The sequence below is a fragment of the Neofelis nebulosa genome, chromosome 9 (assembly GCF_028018385.1).
Source record: "Neofelis nebulosa isolate mNeoNeb1 chromosome 9, mNeoNeb1.pri, whole genome shotgun sequence".
Lineage (NCBI taxonomy): Eukaryota > Metazoa > Chordata > Mammalia > Carnivora > Felidae > Neofelis > Neofelis nebulosa.
In genome coordinates this window covers 36,309,973-36,332,802 of record NC_080790.1, presented here as the reverse complement: position 1 = coordinate 36,332,802, position 22,830 = coordinate 36,309,973, and the positions used below count along the sequence as shown (strand labels likewise).

At 48.3% G+C, this 22,830-nt stretch overlaps 1 protein-coding gene across 3 annotated transcripts in view; it reads right to left on the bottom strand.

Moving 5' to 3' along the window:
- Window positions 1-22,830, bottom strand: part of LOC131484722 (two pore calcium channel protein 1-like) — a 44,100-nt gene that overhangs the window by 7,016 nt on the left and 14,254 nt on the right. For 2 of the 3 annotated variants that reach the window (XM_058683261.1, XM_058683260.1), the window contains exons 5-11: window positions 19,752-19,868; window positions 19,533-19,651; window positions 19,205-19,306; window positions 17,649-17,775; window positions 15,209-15,410; window positions 2,400-2,487; window positions 1,775-1,844 (exon numbers count right to left, since the gene is read on the bottom strand). In XM_058683261.1, coding sequence (XP_058539244.1) covers window positions 1,775-1,844; window positions 2,400-2,487; window positions 15,209-15,410; window positions 17,649-17,775; window positions 19,205-19,306; window positions 19,533-19,651; window positions 19,752-19,868 — 825 coding nt within the window. Of the gene's footprint in view, window positions 1-1,774; window positions 1,845-2,399; window positions 2,488-3,600; window positions 3,666-4,910; window positions 5,097-6,530; window positions 6,676-15,208; window positions 15,411-17,648; window positions 17,776-19,204; window positions 19,307-19,532; window positions 19,652-19,751; window positions 19,869-22,830 lie in introns of all 3 variants that reach the window. The other variant, XM_058683262.1, reaches the window with a different exon arrangement.

Here is a 22,830-nt window from a genome sequence, read left to right as displayed (position 1 = left end):
ACCTCTCCCATGGGCTTATGCATCAGAACCAAAGCTTCTAGCAAGTTAATGGGTTAAATACTCAATAAATAATGGTTGGTCCCCCAGGAAAAAAAAAATAGTAACGTTGTGGCTTCACCCTGTTTTTTATACCAAAATAAATTCCAAAGGGTCGAAAGGGTCAAATGTAAAAAACAAACCATGAAGGAACTGGGGGAAAAGAAGTCCGTAGGGAAAGGCCCCACTAAGCATGACATAAAAACGAGATACTGTAAAATAAAAGACTAACAAATATGGCTATATCATTAATGTCAATTTTTATACAGCCCCCAAAATAGACAAATAACAAAACATAAAAAATTTACAAAACAAAAAACAAAAAAAAAAAAAACCCAAAAAGCTTTTAGGTAAGAAAGAAAAACTCAAAACACAAGCGACAGAGAAGGAAAAGTAATTACACTATAAACAACTTACCAATAGCCAATTTCCTTAATCGGCAAAACACTCCTGCAAATCATATTTAAGAACTAACAGAAGAATGGACCAAAGATATGAACACGCTGCTCACGGGAAGATAAGCAAAACTGTCCAAAAGAACACGGAGAAGGCGCTCAGCCTCATGAAATGCGAAAGACACGCATGTCAAAGCAACATGGTGCCATCTTCTCCCCCGTCAGACTGGAAAACAGGGCAGTGCTTCATGAACCCCTGGTTAGGGTGCGAAGGGCGCGGAGAAACAGGCTGTCACGCGCTGTCGTTTGGGGTACACAGGGAGCACTCTCTGGGAAGGCAACTGGCCACCAAGCCGTGCAAAGTTTGAACACATTTCCCTCTTGACCTAGCGGATCCGCGTACAGAAGCATACTAAGGGGCGGGTACAAGAATGGCCCTCACCACGTCAGTTGTGATGGCCACAAGGGGAGACCAACCTCAGAGGTCTGTCAGTAGAGGGGCTGGTCAGATGTGCTCCCGAGTCTCCTCTCCGGTGGGACCCTTAACCCTCACAGAGCCTACACGGACACACGTGAACTCCAGGACGTGGGACGAGGTTAGGAGGTGGAAGAAAGGTGTGCACACTTTTGTGGATCGTTCCATTTGACCGAACAATAAACTAGACACAGACATGCATGTCCGTGGTATGCTTGTTGCAGACACAGAGATATTTAGGAAGGGTAACAAGAAACATTGAATAGCGGTCGTATCTGGGAAAGAGGCAGGTGGGGGCTGGAAATGACTGGAAGTCCACCTTTCATTCTTCTGTACTAATAGGATTTCTCACTGTGATAACAGAAACGAAAAAGAAGAGTGTCCACCGGTATCCGAGCTCCCTCCTTCGAGGTGTGGAATCTCTCCTGAGCGGGAGACACCAGCCCCCTGGCCTCCCTGCGGTGGGATCTGAGGCCACAAGCAGGACGAAGAAGGATCTGAGGCCTGGGGCGGGGGAGGGGGCGGGGGGGGGGAACACAGCCATGAGCCGGAAGGAACCTACATCCCTGGGAAGCACCTGCCAGCCAGGAAGACCCACCTAGACCGTGGGCGAGAAAGAAACTGTGACTGTGTTAAGCCGCGGAAGTTCTGGTGCCTATCCCAGTCGCCGGTGTACCTTAACTGGCACATGCCCAGGGTCTGCAGGCACCGGATAATTCAAAAAAAAGGAGTACTAGAAACCAGTGGGTCTCGTTTGCTTAATCGCCCTTTCTTTTCCTCACTTAAAATAAGGCTTACGGACAGTTGCCAAGAATGAGCATCTTACCGCTTACTTCACGTAGATCGGCACCAAGGACAAGCCACTTACCAAGACGAGTCCCCCGAACGTCAGTATCGTGGGCCCAATGTTAATTAAGGTCGTCACGATGACCCGGAACCTAGGATAAAACCGAGAGGCGGCCCAAGGGAAGCCGCAAGGTAAAACTGACGCCAGGCTGGCGGGTTTGGTTCAATATCCCTTCCCCCAGTCCTGGATCTGTTCTTTAAATCCTGTCAGGAGTTTGCCTTCTTAGCTGTGCACCATTGGGGGAGCCATTCAACCTCTCTGAGCTCCATCGTCATCACCTGTGGACAAAGGATGATAAAAGCCCCTACATCGAGGGCTGTCGGCGGGCACACTCAGGTTAGCGTTAGCTGCCGCCGCAGCCGCCGTTACTCTGTCACCGTGCAGCCTGCGCAGTTGAGGGAAGGGGTCACAGGGATGATGAAAGTGGGTGACAGAAGCTCCCTCAGGGAGCTGCCACGTGGGTGCTCGTCACCATCCTGACTTCCCTCCCTGCCCCACTGCCCCCCGGGCCCAAGCGAACGCCAGGTCCTCCGTACAGGTTACGTTCCGGCTTCGTAACGGGGTGCGTCTATAGTTCTGAGGTGGGAAGGGTTTCTGGACGGCTCCAGTGTGGGAACCACCAGAGTGCACGTCGCTCCATCTTTACCTCTGAATGCTGACAATGATCCTTAAGAGCCGGAGTATCCTCAAGATCAGCACAATATCCAGTATCTGCTGACTGTTGTATTTTCTTGCTAGGAAAAAAAAAAAAAAGAAACCCCACCATCACGTAACATTCCATTTTATGGGTGCCTCTGGCTCGTCCCTTTTATTCAGTGAGGTCTGAGACCCCGTAAGTACTGGGGAGAGATGCGGCTTCAAGACCAGGGCAGTGGCTCTGAGCAATGAGGAAGTAAGTGCTCCTGGAATCACTCACCCCCACCCCCCAGCCCACCCCCGCCAAAGCCACACCGGGCGTGCCCTCCCACCCCCAGAGCTAGAGAATCATGAGAGGAGGTGTAGACGTCAGACCGTCTTTAAGAAAGACTGTGGATCAGGTTCTACAGAACACATTTCAACAAGCCCTTCCTTCCCCAATATTCATTTCATAGAGTTATGTTAAGAGGCTGCACTATCTTGGGGCGCCTGGGTGGCTAAGTAGGTTAAGTGTCCACGTCTTGGTTTCGGCTCACGTCACAATCTCGCGGTTTGTTAGACGGAGCCCTGCGTTGGGGAGGCCCTCAGCACAGAGCCCGCTTGGGATTCTCTGTCTTCCTCTCTCTCGGCCCCCTCTCTCCTGTTAAAATAAATAAATAAACAGAAGAAGAAGAAGAAGAAGAAGAAGAAGAAGAAGACGGAGGAGGAGGAGGAGGGGAGGAAGAGGACAAGGATGAGGGAGAAGAAGGAGAAGAAGTTGTTGCACTATCTCTCAATAACCCCTCTGTGTCCACCGGAAGGAGTGTGCACAATAGTGGTGGAATGTGTGTGCAGACACAAGAGGCCAGTGGGCAAGGGACAATGCAGAGTTCCGGCTACAGCTGGACCATGGGAGGGGACCCAGATGGGCAGGGGGCCAAGATGGACATGGAGGTTAAGCCATGAGACCGAGGGCAGTTTTGGAGAGGAGGTGACCAGATCCTTATCTGGTATGATGGATGCACACAAATGAAATCTCTAATATACAGCGAACCACAAACAAGGAAGGCTACCATCCCTCTCAGAACACGCCACGTTTTTTCACGAATTCTCTTGTATCTCCGCTGCCTCATCCCAAACACCTTAGTGGTGCACGGTGGATGTTCCACAAAGGCTACCAGTTGAATGCACGATCCCAGGAGGTGGTGAAGCCGAGAGCCCGTGGCACTGACCTGACTGAATGGTGGTGTTGGCCACAGTGGCCACCAGGGCCGCGATGATGATCAGCGTATCAAACCTAATGGTGCAGAAGCAAAGTTGGTGAAGGATCAAGGGAAGGGCCTGTCAGGACACAACTGATCCCAAGAAAACTTTAAATCGAGTCTCATGCGAAGCAATGAGCCGGCCATGAAACTGATTTCCATAATTTTTAGAACAGTGGAGATGAAGCAAGGAATACTACATTTGAATGATCCAATGACCATTCACTGGCTGCTCCAAGGAACCACCCGAGGGAATTCATGGCAATCAACCAAGTCCTATCACTTTGTCTTACAAAACAATGATATACAGTAAAACCTTGGTTTGTGAGCATAATTCATTCCGGAAACATGTTTGCAATCCAAAGCCCTTGGATACCAAAGTGAAATTCAAGAACCACTGGCTCAGTCGTGATCACGTGATGTTCGGCGTCATGTACGACTCGTATTGCAAGACGTCGCTGGTTTATCAAGTTAAAATTTATCAGAAATGTCTGCCCGTCTTGTGGAACACTCCAGAACAAGCTACTCGCAGTCCAAGGTTTTACCGTGTCCTTGCAAGAATACTTTGACACATTTTCTGAACACATGGCATAATTTTTCTTGGTATTAACTTTACTGGGTACATTGCAACTTTTTAATTAAAGGGGACATTCATCACATCGTCACTTTCCTTCCTGACAGAAGTATCAAAGGACAGCCGTGCCACAGCACTGGACGAGAATAACTAGTTCCTCTTTGGCCACACGTGCACCCCCAGTGACTTTCCTGGCACCGAGAGCAGCAACCACCAAGACCCAACCCCTCCAATGCACGCAGTGCATTTGAGATGGTCTACAGCATGTGGGTGATGGTTCAAGACCAGGAGGTACACAGCCTGGAGAAGAAAGGGCCACAGGTGACACACCCAGTGTGGGAAAAAGCTTGCTGACGGTCTCACTGTCCAGCCACATCTGCCAACTTCTCTGATAAAAAGACCGCGGAGTGGGCTGAGGCAGCTATGGGAGGCACTGCCTCATTGGGTATGATGTTCTAAGATCCTTTCCGAATCCAGGATGTCATGATCTGCGATTCTCATTTTAGCTAGAGGCAGTTCAAACTCACATCATAAATAACAGCTTTGCCTGAACCAGATGTTTCCACACCCCCCCCCAAGATTTCATTATAAGATGCCCCAAAAACAGGCAGCTGGAGCTGCCTACGATATTCCGCACACTGAGAGAAAACCCCCTTTCGTCGCCCAGGGCCTCTACCCCCTGCCACACCAGAACACACATGCTCACCAGTTCCAGAACTGCCTTCTGCCAAAATAGGCTCTGGGCTCGTACGTGTACAGTTTCAGGAGAATTTCAATAATGTAGAGAGAAAGGAAAAGCCATTCTGCGTAGGAAATGAAGGGGTTTCTCTCATCCAGAGCAATGAATATGGCATTTATTAGAATGATGACATCATAAACCCAGACAAAAATCCTGCCACGAGGGAAGAAAAGAAGAGATCCCGTCATCACACATTTCCGTAAAAGGAGCATGTTCAGAGCCTTAGAGGGGCTACTTTGTTTCCCAGCAATGTGATGAATACGAGATGCCCCCAACCCCCGTCCCGCCAATGCACGCGCGCACACACATGCACACTTGTGACTCAAGTAAGTGAAGGTGCCGGCACGGCCAGGGTCCTGAAATTCACCTGCCAACCCTGATACTTGGTGTAGCCCTTCCAGCCAAGGAGAACATGAAGACTCAGCAAGCAGGGGGTATAGAGGCATGGTTTTCCCAGGTTCCCCTCTGGGGGCACAGTCCCTGGATCAGGTGAAAGCTTAGGCAGAACTGGGGCAAGGAGAGGGTTTAGGGCTTAGCACGGGATCATTACACCTCTGCTACTTGTCCCTAGAAAATGAACATCCTTAACTAAGAAAGCTTCTGAAAGCCTCTTCACCCCTAAGGCACATAGCCTTCCAGGGGACTGATATGTCCGTCCTCCTCACCAAGTCTGGGGGGGAGATGGGTGAAAAAGCATGATAGCTGGGCTCTGACCCGACTCTTCAATTACAGAGCAGGCTTCTTTGCTTAGGTGCCTGTCCCTGTGCGTAAGAGAACACGGGGTGACCCTTGGGAAGACAAGAGGGGCTCCTACCCCACTGTTCTCTGTGAAGCTCCAGACCCAGGACCCAGCTCAGGATGCCACAGGTGGACACACAAACATCCAGTACATGAAACACATCAGTAATTCAAGGCTGGGAGTAATGGGAAGAAGTCTCTACATAAAGGGCTTTGATAAATACCAAATATGGACAGCGAAAAGGGATATGGGGTGCCTGCGTCACAGGCTGAGACACTTTCAAGGACTTCTGAACCATTCTCTTCTATGAAACACTAAATTCAGAGAGCAAGAGGACGAGCCTCTGATGATAGGGATACTCTGGGCCACGCATATGAAATATAATATCTGCAACCACAATGAATGCCTCTTTCCGGAGTCCATTTGCTTGAGAATAAAAGAACTGATGATCTTCTTGATGACCATTCCAATGACTCTAATTCAGGAGTTCTTACCACAGACTTTACAAAGTCAAAGTGCCATATCTGACATCAACTTCCTAATGACTCGAGATGAGGCTAGAACCTTCTGATTTCAGAGAGCGGTCAGTTTTCCTGGCTCAGACAGCACATCTAGTCTGTGGCCCTTGGGCATCTTTGGAAATAGGGCAGAAGGAAGCATAATCCAGAAGGCTGTCCTTTTGAATAAACACATCCAGAACCCTTTGCAAGCCTCCCTGAGAAACCAAAAGCAGCAAGCAGGGGGCTGATTTATAATTTCAAGAATGAAATGTATTCAGTCCAGACAGCATTTGCAAACGCCTCCATTTTGAAAGTAACTTGAGAGAAAACTGGCCCCATCTCACTTGCCTGTGCCGAACCATCCTCTGGACCAAGAGGCTTGCAGATGACCGGTATACCCGAGGCATCCAGTCTTCCAGTGGGTGTCTCCTGATGTTGATGGTGACCACCTGAATGTTGAGGAGATCGGCCAAGCGTAGAAAGCTCACTTTGTCTGCAATTAAAAAAAAAAAAAAAAAAAAAAAGATCCCCAATACACAGCCACTGTGTCGCTAAGGTCCCAAGGGTGATACCAAATCAGCGTAGACTCTTGGATCTGTCTTGCCTAGGTGAAGATCTGAAGCTTCAAAGGGAAGGCCCAAGGCCAAGGAGTCAGCCAGTGCAGAGACCCCCACCTGTACTCACTCAGACCTGCAATCAGCCCAAGGCAGCCAACCCAAGCATGTGATTTCGCCAGTTCACAGATGCCGCTGCCTCCCTCCCTGCCTTCCACCCACCTTCCTCCTCACGTGGGCCATCCCTGCTTTCTGCCTGACTTGCCTCTCCGGCGTCACCTCTCCTTCCCCTCTCTCTCCACCAAGCCTCCAAGGTAGGTGTCATCCACACCCTTCCCCTCAATCCCCTATCGTCTTCTCTTCCCCTTCTCGGGGATTCACTCAAACCAACAGCTTTCTCCACAAGTGGGCTCACCAGCCAGGCCAAGATTCGCCGGGGCTTTCTTGACCAACCTGGCCCCGCATGACTGCTGAGCTGGTCTTCTCCAGACCCACCAAATGCCCAGGGCCAGCAGGCTCTTCTCCACCACCCCGCGTACCTCCCCCCTGCTAGACAGCTCAGATGCTGGCCAGGAGTCAACTGGGCTGGTCCTCAACCCTGTTCATGCGTGACCTCCTGCTCCATACAACCTAAAGAATATCACATCAACGGATCAAATCAGGATACGTAAAGAATGTTGCTGCTGCTTCTTGTAACCTCCTACAACTTCTTTCCAAGTTTTCTTTGAAAACAAAGTTTAGAAACGAAGTCAACGTTTGGACAATTTGAAGAAAGCTAAAGAAATTGCCGGTGCAGATCAGGTCTCGCTGAGACAACGGGCCAAGTTGGGGCGGGTGCTTTTAAATCCCAGAAGGTTTCTCATTCAGAGAGCCTGGCAGATGTCTGCAGCTCCATTCCAGTTTTCGGGAGTAAATGATGAATGATGGCTATACGCTTATCACCATAGCGTGGTTTATGCAAGAAAGACGATGAGGAATCGCCATCAGCCGAAACCCAGACTTCAGCCCCGTCAGAAGTGTGGCCTCATCTGAGCGAGGAGCCTGAATCAGACACAGACTTGAGTGATGTTACACACTCATGTTGCTATCTTCCCTAACAGTTTCGTGGTCCCAAGAACATGAAAGAACAGGAGTCCATCAAGTTAGATGAAAAAACACACATAGATAATCTTAGGATATCTAAGTTCCTGGGTCTTCAGAGTTAGAAGGAAAATATACATTCATGTCTCAAAAGCCAAAGGCATGTAACACCTGCTCAGGCAGAAAGGTAGCCTTGGAGAATTAGGTGCCAGGGTATCTTGGATCCAGGGACCTGGATCACCATCAGTGGTTAGGGGGACAATGACATGACAAGCATGGGTAGTAGCTGGGTGACCTACAGACAGGGAATCCAGTCAAAACATCATTCACTAAGTGACTCACACCAAAAGGGAATCTATTAGTCTCACTGGGTTCACATCTTTTAATCTGGAAGATTCAGTAGAACAAGAAAAAACAAAGAGAATCAAAACCATAGTAATTTTATGTTAAGAAGGCCCTTGTATCCATCTGGCATTCTATGTCGGAGATCAGAGGTCAGCTAACTTTTTCTGTAAAGGGTCAGACAGTAAATAGGTTAGGTTTTGTAGGTCATGTGATCTCTGTTTTAACTACTCAGTTCTGCTGAGCAGCATGAAAGCAGCCATAAACAATACATAAATGAACGAGCATGGCTGTGTTCCAATAAAACTTTATTTACAGAAAGAGGTGGTGGGCCATATTTAGCCTGTGGACCATCGTCTGCCAACCCTTGCTGCAGATACATTATTCTCTCCGCGTTCTCTTTGTTTTCTTCCCATATTTGTAAGTTTGTGCTTCTCAGTTTAATACTGGATTAAGTTTTAACACTGAGTACTAATAAAATTCCAGTGTTTAGCCTTAGAAACCACAATGCTCATAACTGCTGATGAGGCGGGAGAATGTTCAAAGAAGTATTGGAGACCACTGTGAAGCATGTAATTCTGGTCAACTTTTTGTGATTAAAACTGTCTTTGAAAGTATTAGTTGAACCCAGGAGACTTTTGGACAATCAGACATTAGAAATTACTGCTATATCCCGTAAAATACAACCTATGATTCTTAAAAGCCAACAGATCTAATTGGCTGTCTTCTGTAAAGATGTGTCTGCCCTGGTAAAAATATTTATATTTTTAAAAATTAGTATTTATTTTTGAGAGAGAGAGAGCAAGATAGAACGTGAGCGGGGAAGGGGCAGAGAGAGAGACAGAGACACAGAATCCGAAACAGGCTCCGGGCTCTGAGCCGTCAGCACAGAGCCCGACGTGGGGCTTGAGCCCATGAACCGTGAGATGGTGACCTGAGCCAAAGTCAGATGCTTAACTGACTGAGCCACCCGGGCACCCCCCCCCCCCCCCCGGTAACAATATTTACATCAACACTGCTGTTTGGTAAAAGGTAAAATGCTGGGAAGTCTGTTGAGCCATAAGCTCACTGGCACTTTCTTTTTGCCACATCTCTGAAGTGCTCAGAACTAAGGGCCGAGGACCCAGATTTCTCGCTGACTCCAAATCATGAGCCAGTCAGAAGACAGCAGGGTCCTGTGGGTGTGTCTCGAGGGTGTATGCCTACCTCTTTCACTTGCCTCTAACCTGCTCAAAAGGTCATGAGCCACTTCTGCTGAATGTCTGCAGGGCCACTAGGGAAGAAGAGAAATACATTCAGGTGAGTTGTGTCAATGTGGTGCCACCTGTGGCCTTGGAGCCTTAGACTTGGGGGTCACATGGCGTGAGCGGGGAAGTCTGCAGCAGATGAGCTAAAACCACTGCAGTTCTGTCTTCCAGAACTGCAAATGCTCGCAAGTCTAAGCTTTTGACAAAGTGACAGTAGGACTCGAGGTTTCAAAGATTATCTGTGTGCAGGGCTGGGGGAGGTTAACCTTGGACAGAAGAAAGTTCTCAAGGAGGATAACAATCTACGGCCAGGAGCATAAGACCTGGTTTTAGGTCTTATGAGCTGACCTGTGTCCCCTCCAAGTTAGCGTGTTCAAGTTTGAACTCCAAGGGCCTCGGAGAGTGACTACGTTTGGCGAGGGGCCTCTTCTAAAGAGGTAACTTAAAGTGACGCCATTGGGTTGGTTCTAATCCCGTATGACTGGCGTCCTCACAAGAGGAGATGATTAGGACCCAGACACACACAGAGGGAAGGCCACATGAAGACGCAGGAAGGCAATCATTGACAGCCAAGGGGAGAGGCCAACCCCTGGCAACTCGGTCCTGGACCTCCAGCTTCCAGAATCGTAAGAAAATAAATTTCTGTGGTTTAAGCTGCCCGGCGTGTGGTACTTTGTCATGGTAGTGCTGCCGACCCCGCAGGGAAACATTTCCTAATGGATTGTTAATTTCGTTGTTTTAAGGCAAACACGTCATTCCTTAACTTCCGAATAGAGACCTAAGAATTCTCCCAAGATGAAGAAATCAGTGGGGCGCCTGGGTGGCTCAGTCGGTGAAGCGGCCGACTTCGGCTCAAGTCACGATCTCACGGTCCGTGAGTTCGAGCCCCGTGTCGGGCTCTGTGCTGAAAGCTCAGAGCCTGGAGCCTGTTTCGGATTCTGTGTCTCCCTCTCTCTCTGACCCTCCCCCGTTCATGCTCTGTCTCTCTCGGTCTCAAAAATAAATAAAGGTTAAAAAAAAAAAGAAAAAAAAAAGAAATCAGTGAGAAATTCTTTACGCTTGAAATGTGCTATCCCTTAGAAAAATAAACAAAACTAACAAACAAAAACACCCTCCGGGGTGGGGGTGGGGGGCGGGAATGAATTTCAAGCTCCACGATTGCCTTTTCTTCTTCTAACAAAACCTGTGACAAATTCTTAGCTTGCACAAATATATTAAAAATGCTAGAGAAATTAAATATTATGTGAACCAATCTTAACATGATTCTCTGCCTGACAGATGTGCCTTCCGAATAAAACCCCCAATTAACAAACTGGTTTATAAAGTCCGGCCCCTACGATCATAAAATATATAAAACAATGAACTATTAATTTAAATAGCATTTCTATAATTTTTTAAGAAACTCAGATGGAAACCGTCACTTCATTTACTGTCCTTAGTGTCTGCACCTAGTTAAATTTTTTTTTTTTTTACAAAGATGTGCAATTAACAATAGAGCCACAGTTAGTTAATTGCAGAGAGTCCATGGTGGGGAGGGAATAACCTTCATTATTATTATTTTTTTTTTTGGTAAAAAGATACATTTTATTTATTTTTATTATTTTATTTTATGGTTTATAATTTATTTGTTTTTTTTAATTTAAAAAAGACATTTTAAAGATCTGGTTAAAAAGTTTAAATCTAAAGACATTTAACTAAAACTTAAAACATTATAAAATTACTTCATTAATCAAACTAAAACAATTTAAAATTTTAATCCAAATTGATTTAATGCTCCCAATAAAGAAAAACTAGTAGACTAAGTTGTTTTATGATTTAGGGTTTAAAATGTGCTTCGTGTCTTTTTCCTGATTTTATTCAGTGTAAATAAAAACTGAAATATGGTATTTTAGTTCATGTAAAATTTCTTTTCTCCAAAGAGGCTAAAATGGCTGGAACTTCTCACACCCCTCATCCTTATCTTATAGGTCAGTGGGTGCCATGATCTCGGCTAATATCTAGGTGTTCATAAATCTAACCATGGGTTAAGAACCATGTGGCATAATATAAACTGTTGTGGTTTTAAAAGTTGGATCTTCATCAGTCAACTTGTGTAAATCTCACACAATACTGTAAATCACAAGGCCCTGGGGCACCTGGGTGGCTCAGTCGGTTAAGCATCCAACTTCGGCGCAGGTCATGATCTCAGAGTCCGTGGGTTCGAGCCCAGAGCCTGGAGCCTGCTTCAGATTCTGTATCTCCCTCTCTCTCTGCCTCTCCCCTGCTCACACTGTCTCTCTCTTAAAAATAAATAAACGTCAAAAAAAAAAATAATAAATAAATAAATAAATAAATAAATAAATAAATCACAAGGCCCTGTAGAGTTACTCATTTCAACTATGTGGACACAGCATGTAGAGTTTTCTACTTCTCTGACAAATCCTTAATATCAGCAGTAGTGGATCAACTACTTATGGTTTCTTAAATGTATTTTCTAGGGGCGCCTGGGTGGCTCAGTCGGTTGAGCGTCTGACTACGGCCCAGGTCATGATCTTGCGATTCACGAGCTTGAGCCCCACATCGGGCTCTGTGCTGCCAGCTCAGAGCCTGAAGCCTGCTTCGGATTCTGTGTCTTCCTCTCTCTCTGCCCCTCCCCAGCTCACGCTCTCTCTCTCTCTCTCTCTCTCTCTCTCAAAAAAAAAAAAAAAAAAATCACTAATTGAATTGGGGGCATTGGACTAATGAATGTTGAGATAAATAGCCAAGAATCTGGATTTACCTAAAGACTTCCAAAGAAATTAAAACGCTATGTCCCTATGTATAAATATATTTGTTCTTAGAACACCCACATTAAAATGTTATATAATAATTGTCTTACCTCATTCTATAAAAAAGAGTTTTCAAGCTTCAAATCACACTGGCATTTAAGCATATTCATTGGTATTGACTATATGTGTATGTCATGAACATTAACATGAATAGATAAAATTCACAACAGGTCCATTATACTCTTCGCATGAGGTAGGGAAGGTTGGTCATTTCCATCTCTATATTCTGCCCCAGGGAGCTGGATTTGGAGCCCTTTCCCGAGGAGATTCTCTTATTTCTCATAAGTCTGCAACACTTCTACTGACTTCCATTATCTCAAGGATGACTGTGGACCCCTGGAAAAGACGTGAGGCCTCTCACTTCTGGAAGAGTTATAACGTCAACTGGTCCACACATTCCCCTTGCTATGGCTGTCCTTGGCCAGCCTGAAAACATTCTACAGCACAGCAGGCTTTGGTCATGCCTCTGTTCCCTTCCTCTGCTCCCTTTTGTCCCTGACCAGCCTCCTTTGGTAACTCTTACAGACCTCACCCTGTGCCAGATCACAACCCACGTTCGGAGAAGAGCCTCTGCCGATGCACACGTGGTGGCGGTGGTGTTTTGTACACAGATCTTCACTGGCACTCTCCAGAAAGTTGTGCGGGAGCATCAAAGAGCTCCTCCCTCCTCTTCCTCATGTAATTCATGGAATGATACATCCAAACAAGTAGGGGTGCCATTAGAACTTGGATGTGTTTGGTAAGCTCCATATTTACCCTGCCACAGCTGAATGGTATCGTTTAAAAGCCAGCCTATTTATAGCCCAGAACATGGAAGAAGCTGTCAAGACAAAGAAAAGCAACTACCAATAGTTGGACTGACTTTATCAACAAAGAAACGTTCGTGTGAGTATGTCCTAGTGACCATGTGTATCTTTTCTGGATGGGCAGGCGATACCCAAGTGCATAGGCCTCCCCATGCCTGACAGACAAAGACTCCGAAAAGCCCCCAGCCCTAGGTTTGGAACACCTCACCTTTCAATGGCAATCCAGGAATTCACCTTACAGAAGGAATTGCAAAGAAATTTGAGAAAGCCCTGAAGATTCATCAACATGTTCAGAGTCCCCAATCATCGAGAAGCAGCAGAGGTACTAAACCATCAGGGAAGAATTCTCAACACCAGAGGGGCCGAAGTCTGGGAACACCTGGACTGAATCGACCAGCCACTCCACCCCGGTTGTGGGGTGGGACCTCCAAGGGGACCCAAGTCCCAACCCTCCCTTCTAAGTTCAAGAGCAGTGGTCCTCAAACAGATGTCCCTGGGCCACAGCTGGCCCTGTCCGTGTCTTCCCCACCCTCTGTGGGGTAAGTGCTGAATACAGAAACTTGTAGAACAATTGCCAGGATCTTGTCCACGGACTCTAATGATGAAAAAATGGGACTTGGACTTTACACTTTGTAACTTCATTTTTCTGAGTGTTGATTTTTGCTGTTTATCAGTCCATGGCAGGTTGGATATGAAAAAGCACTGTGCTCAGGGGTTGCCCGGGCACCAGTCACCCTTCACCACCATTAGCAGAACCCTAATCCCGGCATGCTGAAGGGCACAGGCAACCACCACCGGTCCCTAACGGGGGCCACCAAGGCAGTCATTCAGGCTCTGAGAAGCCTGGCTCCTGACCAGGCACTCGGAGCCGCAACCTCGAGCTGGTGGCTGAGGAGACGTGCTCAGGGCTCAGCAGGAAGCCAAATCCTGCTAATTCAAGAGGGCAAAGGCCTTCCTCCAGCCAAGGTCCAAAACTCTCACTGGAAGACGTGGGCACCACCCATTTAGCGGTACCTTACTACACACGTCCTTTCATTCTCCTTTTTGCACGTAAGTTCCAGAGAATCACTGTGCTTTCCTTCTCACACGTGCACAGAGCCCTAAGGAGGCCTATGGCTCCTCTGGGACTAGTCTGAGAGTCCTCGTCTCATGTAAATTTACATCCTGTCACACTTACCGCTCCCTTTTGGTGGGTTTCCATCTAGACTTCTCTTGAAACAGGTGAAATGAGGGTGCTTCACAGTTTGGGATGTATTTTAGTCACCTCACATCTTTCTGAATTTCTGTCTTATCTTCACAGTCATTGTTAATGTCGCCCAAATTTCCCATTATGTGACTATCGGAATCTGGGGCAGTTTAGCACAATGATGCAAAACATGGGCCTTGGAGTCAGATGGCCTCTATCACTTTGCAGCTGCATGGCCTTGGGCAAACTGCTTAACCTCTCCCACTCTCGGTCTCCACATTGACCAATGAGGATCACAAAAATCCCCCCCCTCAGTGAGTCATGGGGAAGATCACGTACACACCACGTGCAGGAAACAATCATGACAATGGCTCACACACGATAAGCATGCCATAGATAGGAAGTGTTATTCATAATAGCCACCGACCATTAATACATGAATTTTAGGCTACTATCAACCTTTTACTTTCAAATATGGAATGCAATGTAGACGTTTCTTTCCACAGCTCTCTTCTGATTTTAGATTCTGTCCCTAAAGCAGAATCAGTGGTGGAATGACCGTTACAAGGTAAAGGCTTTGGGATGGCTCATGGTGACAACTCCCACGGGGACAGCCCTGTCAGAACACAGCTTTGAGGGCCCGAATTCCACTGGATTATTGCCAGCGGGGAGTGCCAATACACATTTTTATTTGCAAATTTAGGAAAACAAGAAAACAGTACTGCTGTTTTACGAATCACTGTTAGGAGCCACCCACTTCTTAAAAAATTTATTTATTTCTAATTTGGAGAGAGAGCACGAGTGGGGGGTTGAGAGAGAGAAACTCAAAGCAGGCTCCACGCTCAGTGCAGAGCCTGACGCAGGGCTCAATCCCACAACCCTGGGATCATGACCTGAGCCAAAATCAAGAGTCGGATGCTCAACCGACTGAGCCCCCCAGGTGCCCCAGGAGTTGCCCGCTCTGAACACAGCCAAGAGGAATGTCAGCGGCCAAGCCTTCTTACCCACGTGCCCCTTCTGTCCCTCGTCGGAGATCCTCAAGAGGAGCTCCAGGTGGGGACTGCTGATGTGTGGTGCCACGACCTTGGCCAGCCGCCTCCACTGGGCCTCCATGACCACAAACTCTGTGCCCACCTTGACTTTCAGAATGTTGAACGCCTCTATCATTTTGTGACGTTTCAGGTACGCCAGTTTGCGAATCTCATTCTTTAAAAAATAGAATTGTGTTTTTTAAGAGAAAGATTCAAGAAAGCCTTGTTTCTTTACCCTAAACATTTCAAGGTAATTGAACAGCCAAAGAGAAGGCCCCGCTGGGTCTCTTAACATGCCGGGTATGTAATCCCTCCCCGGCTGCAGGTACACGCAGCTGACCCGTCTGCATAAACAGAACTCATCTTACCAAGTTCAAATGAGGGAGCCCGTGAAGGATAATCTGTGTGGTGAGAAACAGAGCAGCAGGAGGCAGACTGGTCCCAACTCCACTCTGCCCAGGAGGAAGGAAGCTTCCAGAAAGGAAGGAAATCGGGTGTGCTGCTGAGACACAGGGAGACCCCAGAGAGGGAGAAGATAGATCTACCATTAAGTCAATCAAGAAAGAGAAGGGAGGAGGAGAAAAGTCAGGGAAGTGAAACTAAGCCAGGAGTGGTCCGGAAGGAAGAGGTCCAGGGCAGGAAGGACAGCAGGGCCTGCCCGGAGCTGCCATCTGGCCTGAGCACAGGGAATCTTCCAGAAGCGGGGGGGTGGGGGGGTGGGGTGGGGTGGTGGTTTGCTACACAGCCCTCCTCGGGTTACAATCAGCCACCTGATGCCCACTCTTATTGCTCCCCGTAGTATTGTCAATCACTTAATTGATTACACAGCTAGACTATAATGTTTTTTAATTTTTTTTGATGTTTACTTATTTTTGAGAGAGAGACACAGAGCACAGCAGGAAGGGGCAGACAGAGAGGGAGACACAGAATCTGAAGCAGGCTCTAGGCTCTGAGCTGTCAGCATAGAGCTTGATGCGGGGCTCGAACTCACGAGCCGTGAGATCACGACCTGAGCCGAAGTCCGACGTTTAACCGACTGAGTCACCCAGGCGCCCCAGAGGGGTGTGGGCTGTGTCTTAATCATTTTTGGCTCCTCAGAATTTTGTGCGGTGCTGGGCACCTGAAGCACATTTAAGACGTTTGCTGACTGATCCCTGTTGCAGAAGATTACCCAAAGAAACACCTCCTTGGGGCTGGGGGAGGTACAGCAACAGTTCTGCCCAGCAGCAAAAAAAGAGGAGAAGCATACCAGACTCTCTGGGACAACCTCCTTCCACCCAGAGGGAGGAAGTTGAGATAGGAGGGTCTCTGGGAGGCCTGGCCTCTGGGGCAGGAGCAGCTCAAGTCCCGGCAGTACACAGACTGCTCAGGACGGGGACAAGCCAGTCACCTTCAAAGGCCATTTTGCCACCAACAGGCTCAGCCCCGCCACCTGCTTCTCCATAGTTGCAAACATTCAAGTTCTCCCTGAATTTCTCCTTGCTCCCCGGTGGGACCCTCCCTATGCAATGAAAAATTCAGAACAGAACCAAAAGGATCAGAAGCCAAAAGCCAATGTCTTCCCTTCAGGAAAATCATCCTTTGGTGAAAAGCTTCCCTGTGCAACTAGTTTTACAACAAGAAAAAACAACCCAGGGGGGCGCCTGGGTGGCGCAGTCGGTTAAGCGTCCGACTTCAGCCAGGTCACGATCTCGCGGTCAGTGAGTTCGAGCCCCGCGTCAGGCTCTGGGCTGATGGCTCGGAGCCTGGAGCCTGTTTCCGATTCTGTGTCTCCCTCTCTCTCTGCCCCTCCCCCGTTCATGCTCTGTCTCTCTCTGTCCCAAAAATTAAAAAAAAAAAAAAAAAAAAAACCCAGCAAAGATATGTGCAGTGGAGGGCGGGCAGGTGATGTGGCTGAGGCAGCCTGGTGGATTCCAGGCTGTAAATAAAACATCCTCCACCCCCAAGTACTCAGAAGCCTCCGCCCACCCAACGCCTCCAGGAATTCTCCAGACGTAAATCTAACAGGCAGGCACCGAGGGCAGAAACTGCTGGCTTTAAGAAGTTTCTGCTCTTGCTGGAGAGGGAAAAGGGAGTGGAAGCTTGGAGAACATCCCGAACTCCCATTCTTAACAAAACCTTTCCAGGAACCATGAGCAATTGAATGCCTTAAAAGCAATGAGTACAGCAATAGCCTGCCACTGTACATAAAATTCAGAAACACTGTCAGACCCATTGCAAAGAATGGTAAAGAAGCAACTTAGCCAGCAGAATAGAGCAAGACACCAAATAAGTCTTCAGATTGGCCAAAGCGAAAAGAAAAAGCACCCTTTCAGATATTGAACCAATGCGTTTGCCGGCCTCCCTGGCACGGCACCCAGCCCACGCGCCTATCCTCGCCCGCCCCCACCCCCCTTCCGCTCATGCACCTTACCTTTAAGTGCTTCCTATAATTGTTGTAGACCACGGCCAGAAAGACGGACATGAAGATGTAGGTATTGATGATGGTGTAGGTTATAAAGTACAGACAGTACCACCAGTTGAAGTTATAGGCAGGCATCCTAGAAGGACAGAATTATGTTGCACGGTTTTTCACAGCCTAGGTCCTTAGTGCATAAAAGGCTGACCTCAGCTGCCATCCCACATGGACAACCCACGGGCACGAGGCATGGCAAAAGCTTCTCTCACTCAGACTCTCCCCCATATGGCGCGGTCCCGTGTGATGGGGTCGCAAAGCCATCACCGCCCCTAGCGCGGAACAGCTGGCTCTAAACTTGCCTTCTGAATGTCTCAGTGCCTTTTCGAGGCAGCAGCTTTCAAAGCCAAGTAGGACCTTGGCGATCTCCCGATCCCATCCCTTCCCTTCACACTGAGGGAGCCTCACTGTGGCTTCACAGTCGAAGCCTAAGAAAGGAGACCGACTTGCCCAGGACTATAGAAGGAAATCGAAGCGTGGCTTGGGTTTATACTCAAGGCTCTTCGGGGACACCAGACTGCCTTGTTGGGGGGGGGGGCAGGGGAGGCAGATAATTTTCTAGCCAGTCTGGGACAATGAGAAAGAAAGGAGCACCATTAATAATGGCACCAGCGTGAGAGGCATAAATCAGGTGTGTGTGCTCACTCCACCTTCAGTGGACATTGGGTTTCATACAGGTGGGGGTGTTGGAGGCACTGGCATGGCCAGGGTCTGAGAGAAAGATCCAAGGGCACACAAGGAGGGCCACAACTTTCCCTTGCGTATGTTTTTCCCGAGCCAGGCCCAAGAGTGAGCAACAAGCCAGAGCAAGTTGATATGATGATCCCACACAGAACTAGAGGACAGAAAACCCGCCCTGCCCCGAAGTGCAGTATGGCCTGGTTGGGATTGACACTCGCATTGAGCCCTGTCCATGCCCTAGACCCCAAGGGGTATCTACTCAGTGTGGCACTCTTTAATAATTTTACTTCCCCAAACAAGCTTAATCCATAATATGAAGGACGTTAGGAAAGAAAATACATGATGTTTTCCTCCTAAGTGAAGTCCACGTGTGTAGAGAATTGGCATTGCAAAGGGGAAGGCAACAACTACTAACCTCTACATTCCTTTCCTGTCTCACCTAACCACAAAGGTGCATCAATGCTTGGGAGAACGAGCCACGATTCCTTTCGAAAGATGGCTTAGCTGTTTAAATTCAAGACGCAAAAAAATCCCAAATAGAAAGTAGGCTCCAATATTTAAGAGTTGTATCTCAAGAGATATCTCCTGCTGCTTTCAGCTTTTTAAAAAAAAAAAAAAATCATCTAAACTTAGTTTTAGATAGACAGGGTAGGCTATTGTTAGTGTAAACATGTTACATCCTTCAAAAATTTTTACACGAACGTGAATAAACGGAAAATCACTATTTCTCCCCTCTCAGCCCTGCCGGTGTTCGGACACAGCTGCCTTTAACAAAGCGAATTCTGTCCTGGTAACAGGTGTCTATCCGTGAACATGAGCCAAGATGGACGTACATGACATCGGGGCTGTTCGCGGTAGTGACCAGCACGTAGAGCTCAAACACTATGTCCAGGATATTTGTGAAGTAGGGCAATCCTTCCACTGTTTTAAGACCCCTAAAGAGGAACCAAGAACACAAAGTGAAAAACACACACACATAAGTGAGGTCGTGGTTTCTGATACACTTTTCCCCTTCCAGAAGCACTCCTGGAGTGTTTGAATGAGGAAGATGGCACCCGGTGACAGATTCTGCCACCAACAGGCTGAACCCGAAGGGGGGTGGGGGTGGGGGGGAGGCGGGGCGGGATTCACAAGCAGAATCTTCCAGAGCAGCGTGCTCACCTATCCCCAAAAAGCTTCAAGGCCATAAGGGAGAATATCAGCACACTGAACATAAACAGGAGGAAGACGTAGAGAATATCGGGCAGAGTGTTCCGGATGCTTCTGAAAGTTCTTCGGATCTGTGGTGACAAAATTTTCATTTCGTTTACAAGAATCGGCTAATTTTCTGCAAAAACAAAAGTCAAGCCTTTGCATATCCTAAAGTATATCCTTCCTTACCTGACGACTTTCAGGGAAGTTAATTAGGAAGACTGGTCTTAAGGCCCTTGACCATCGAACGCTGTGGACGTTCACAGCTTCCAGGGACCCATAGATAATCAGATCAATCAAGGTCAGCTGTGAGAGACATGGGACAGACAGGTCAGTGTCACACTGCTCCAGGACAGAGAAAGTGACGGTGGGGAGGCATGCTCACCGACCAGGAAGAGGGGTCACAAAGCAAGTTCCATAAACAGGATAATTCTAGTTGTGTGATGTAACATTAAAAGTAGCTGTTGTTTGTGCATTTATTATGTGCCGTGAAGCACAAATAGCACCTTCCGTAATTATTCTATGTTATCCTCACCACACCCCTAAGGTGGGCACTATTCCTGGATGGAGACACTGGGGGCACAGAGAGGGTGAGCATGTGGCCCTGGTCACACAGCTAGTAGGGGGCAGAGCCAACCCTGGAACCCACGCAGTCTGATGTCAGAGCCCATGCGGTTACCTGCACAGTTACATGCTTCCACACTACATCCTAATTAGCTTTAACTTTTCTTCAATTTGGTGTATAAAATTGTCTAGCCTGGTGACAGAGGTAAGAAAATCCTGATCCTTATTGTCAGGTTCGTGATCACCTAAGAACAGGGCAAAAGAAGAACCCAGTGTATTTTTAGGAAGATGTAAGTTAAAAAGAATAACCTCCATCGTCAAAAGTGTTAATTCAGCAAGCCACAGAGGACCCAGTGAGATCCGACACAGGGGCGGAGATGGGATGCAGCCATGGAAGGAAGCTGGTGCCCTGGGTGCTGGCAGGAGGGAACTATCGTGGCTGTCCAGGGGAGGGTGGGGACAGGCAGATCACCAAAGGTTACGGTGCTGGAGGAGGCTTCCTGGGTAAGCACTCCCTCATGTAATCTTAAAGCAAAGATAGAGGTTTGTTGTTGTTGTTGTTGTTGTTGTTGTTGTTGTTGTTGTTTTTTAAGTTTATTTATTGTTATTTTTGAGAGAAAGAGAGAGAGGGAGGGAGAGAGAGAAAATCCCAAGCAGGCTCCACACCGTCAGCCCGGAGCCTGACGTGGGGCTTGAACTCACAAACTGTGAGATCGTGACCTGACCCAAAATCAAGAATCGGCCTCTCTTAACTGACTGAGCCACCCGGGCGCCCCAATGACAGAGCCTTAAAAGAATAAAACTCAGGGGGCGCCTGGGTGGCTCAGTCTGACCCTTGATGTCAGTCCAGTTCATGGCCTCACGGTTCACGAGATGGAGTCCCGCGTTGGGCTCTGTGCTGATGGCCTGCTTGGGATTCTCTCTCTCTACTCTCCGTCTGACCCTCCCCTCAAAAGAAATAAACATTTTAAAAGAATAAAACTCAGAAAAATCAAGGGCCACAGAAGAAAGACATAGTAAAGGGACTCTCGGGGAGGAGCTGTCCTGGCATGTCTGGGAAGCCAAGGGTCCCGAGGGTGGGGGGGGGAGACGTGGCAGGAAGTGACAAGGACTAATGGCAAATGGCTTCGAGAACCAGGCTGAAAAGGTGAGTCTTATTCCCAGGGCCTGGAGAGCCTCCGAAGTCTTTCAAATAAGGGCGACAAGGGCAAAGGAGTGAAATCGCCCCAGCGACAGATGGAGGAAAGACCCGGACAAGGCAAGAGAACGCCCTCATTCAATTCACTCCATACTCGCAGTCACAGAGCGCCCCTCAGTGCAGGGTGTCACTGTAGCTCTGGAGACAGAGCGAGAGCCAGGCGGAAGGTGCCGGCCCTCACAAAGCGCACATTCCAGAAGGAAAGAACGGTGCTGCTGATAAAGACGCTCTGCGACAGGTGGTGGTCCACGCTCTGGAGAAAACCCGGATGAGGCAAAGGGCGTGCAAGGGAGGCCTAAGGCAGTGCCAGCATGCATGGAGAGAGCAGGAGACAGGGAGGGTGGATGGGGGGGCAGTAATGAAGGGGGAGCACAGAGCCTCCGCCACAATAAGGACTTCGGCTTTTCTGAGACGGGAGATGGAAAGCACTGGATGACTTGAAGCAGGGAAGCGCCGTGATGGGACTTAAATTTTATGAGTGCCTGCACGCCCACGTGCTAGGCACGTGAGGCACTGTGCTAGGAGTTTTAGGAGATGAAGAGGTAAGGGGCCAAGTAAGGGGCCTAGTAAGGGGCCAAGCTGAAGACAGGGTCGTGGAAGACACACACAGTCTCCTTGGAGGAGATTAGCAGGAGTGTCTTCCTCTGTTTTATACAGTCTGTATTGTTTGGATTTCTTTCTTCCAGAAATAGCCTCCTCCTTCCCCTCCCACCCGGTCCCCCCGCCGTCCTGCATCAGGAAGCATGGTGTCACAGACTGAACCCAAGCCTGTGCTCATAGGTACCTATATTTAGACGCTCACAGTGCGCCTATATTTCTTTTCAGTAGCAGAAAATATTTCTAAAAATAAGAAAAGTACAGATAGGTAGTCTGCATATTCTGAGGGTTCAGCAGATGTGTGAAGGGAAGTCAAGTTAAGTATGTAGAACAAGGTGAGGAAAGACAGTGGACATTCCAGGCAAAAGAGCCACCGCAGGCAGGGGAGGAGCGAGTGGTATGTGCGTGGGGCAGCAGGCAAGTCGGTCCAGCTAGAGTGAAGAGGTCCCAACTAGAGTGAAGCACGTTTGCAGGACTGGGGGGCACTGAAGAGTCTTGGGGCGCTGACAGACGCTTTCCAGCAAGGGAGCGAAGTGATCTGAGACGTGCTTCCGGAGAATTAATCCCGCGTTAGCATCTAAAATGCACGTATCGGGCATCTGAGGTGGAGGTGACCACGACAGTTCCCGAAAGGGGTGACCAGGGCCTGTGCCACGACGTGGGAACAGAATGGCGTGCAACAAAGAGACAGCGTGTGGCCACATCAGAGACGACTGCGATAGTCCACGTGCGGAAAATGAAACGGGGCAAGAGGCGTCCTGAGGGGCCCTGGGGAGGCCGGATGCGAGAGAGGGGAGAATCTGGACTAGGAGGACGTGGTACTGGGTGTTGGGACGTAAGGCACCACCGGCAAGCAAACAGCCAGGGGAGGCGAGGGGTGAAAGGGCGTGGGTTTCGTCCCACGGTGTT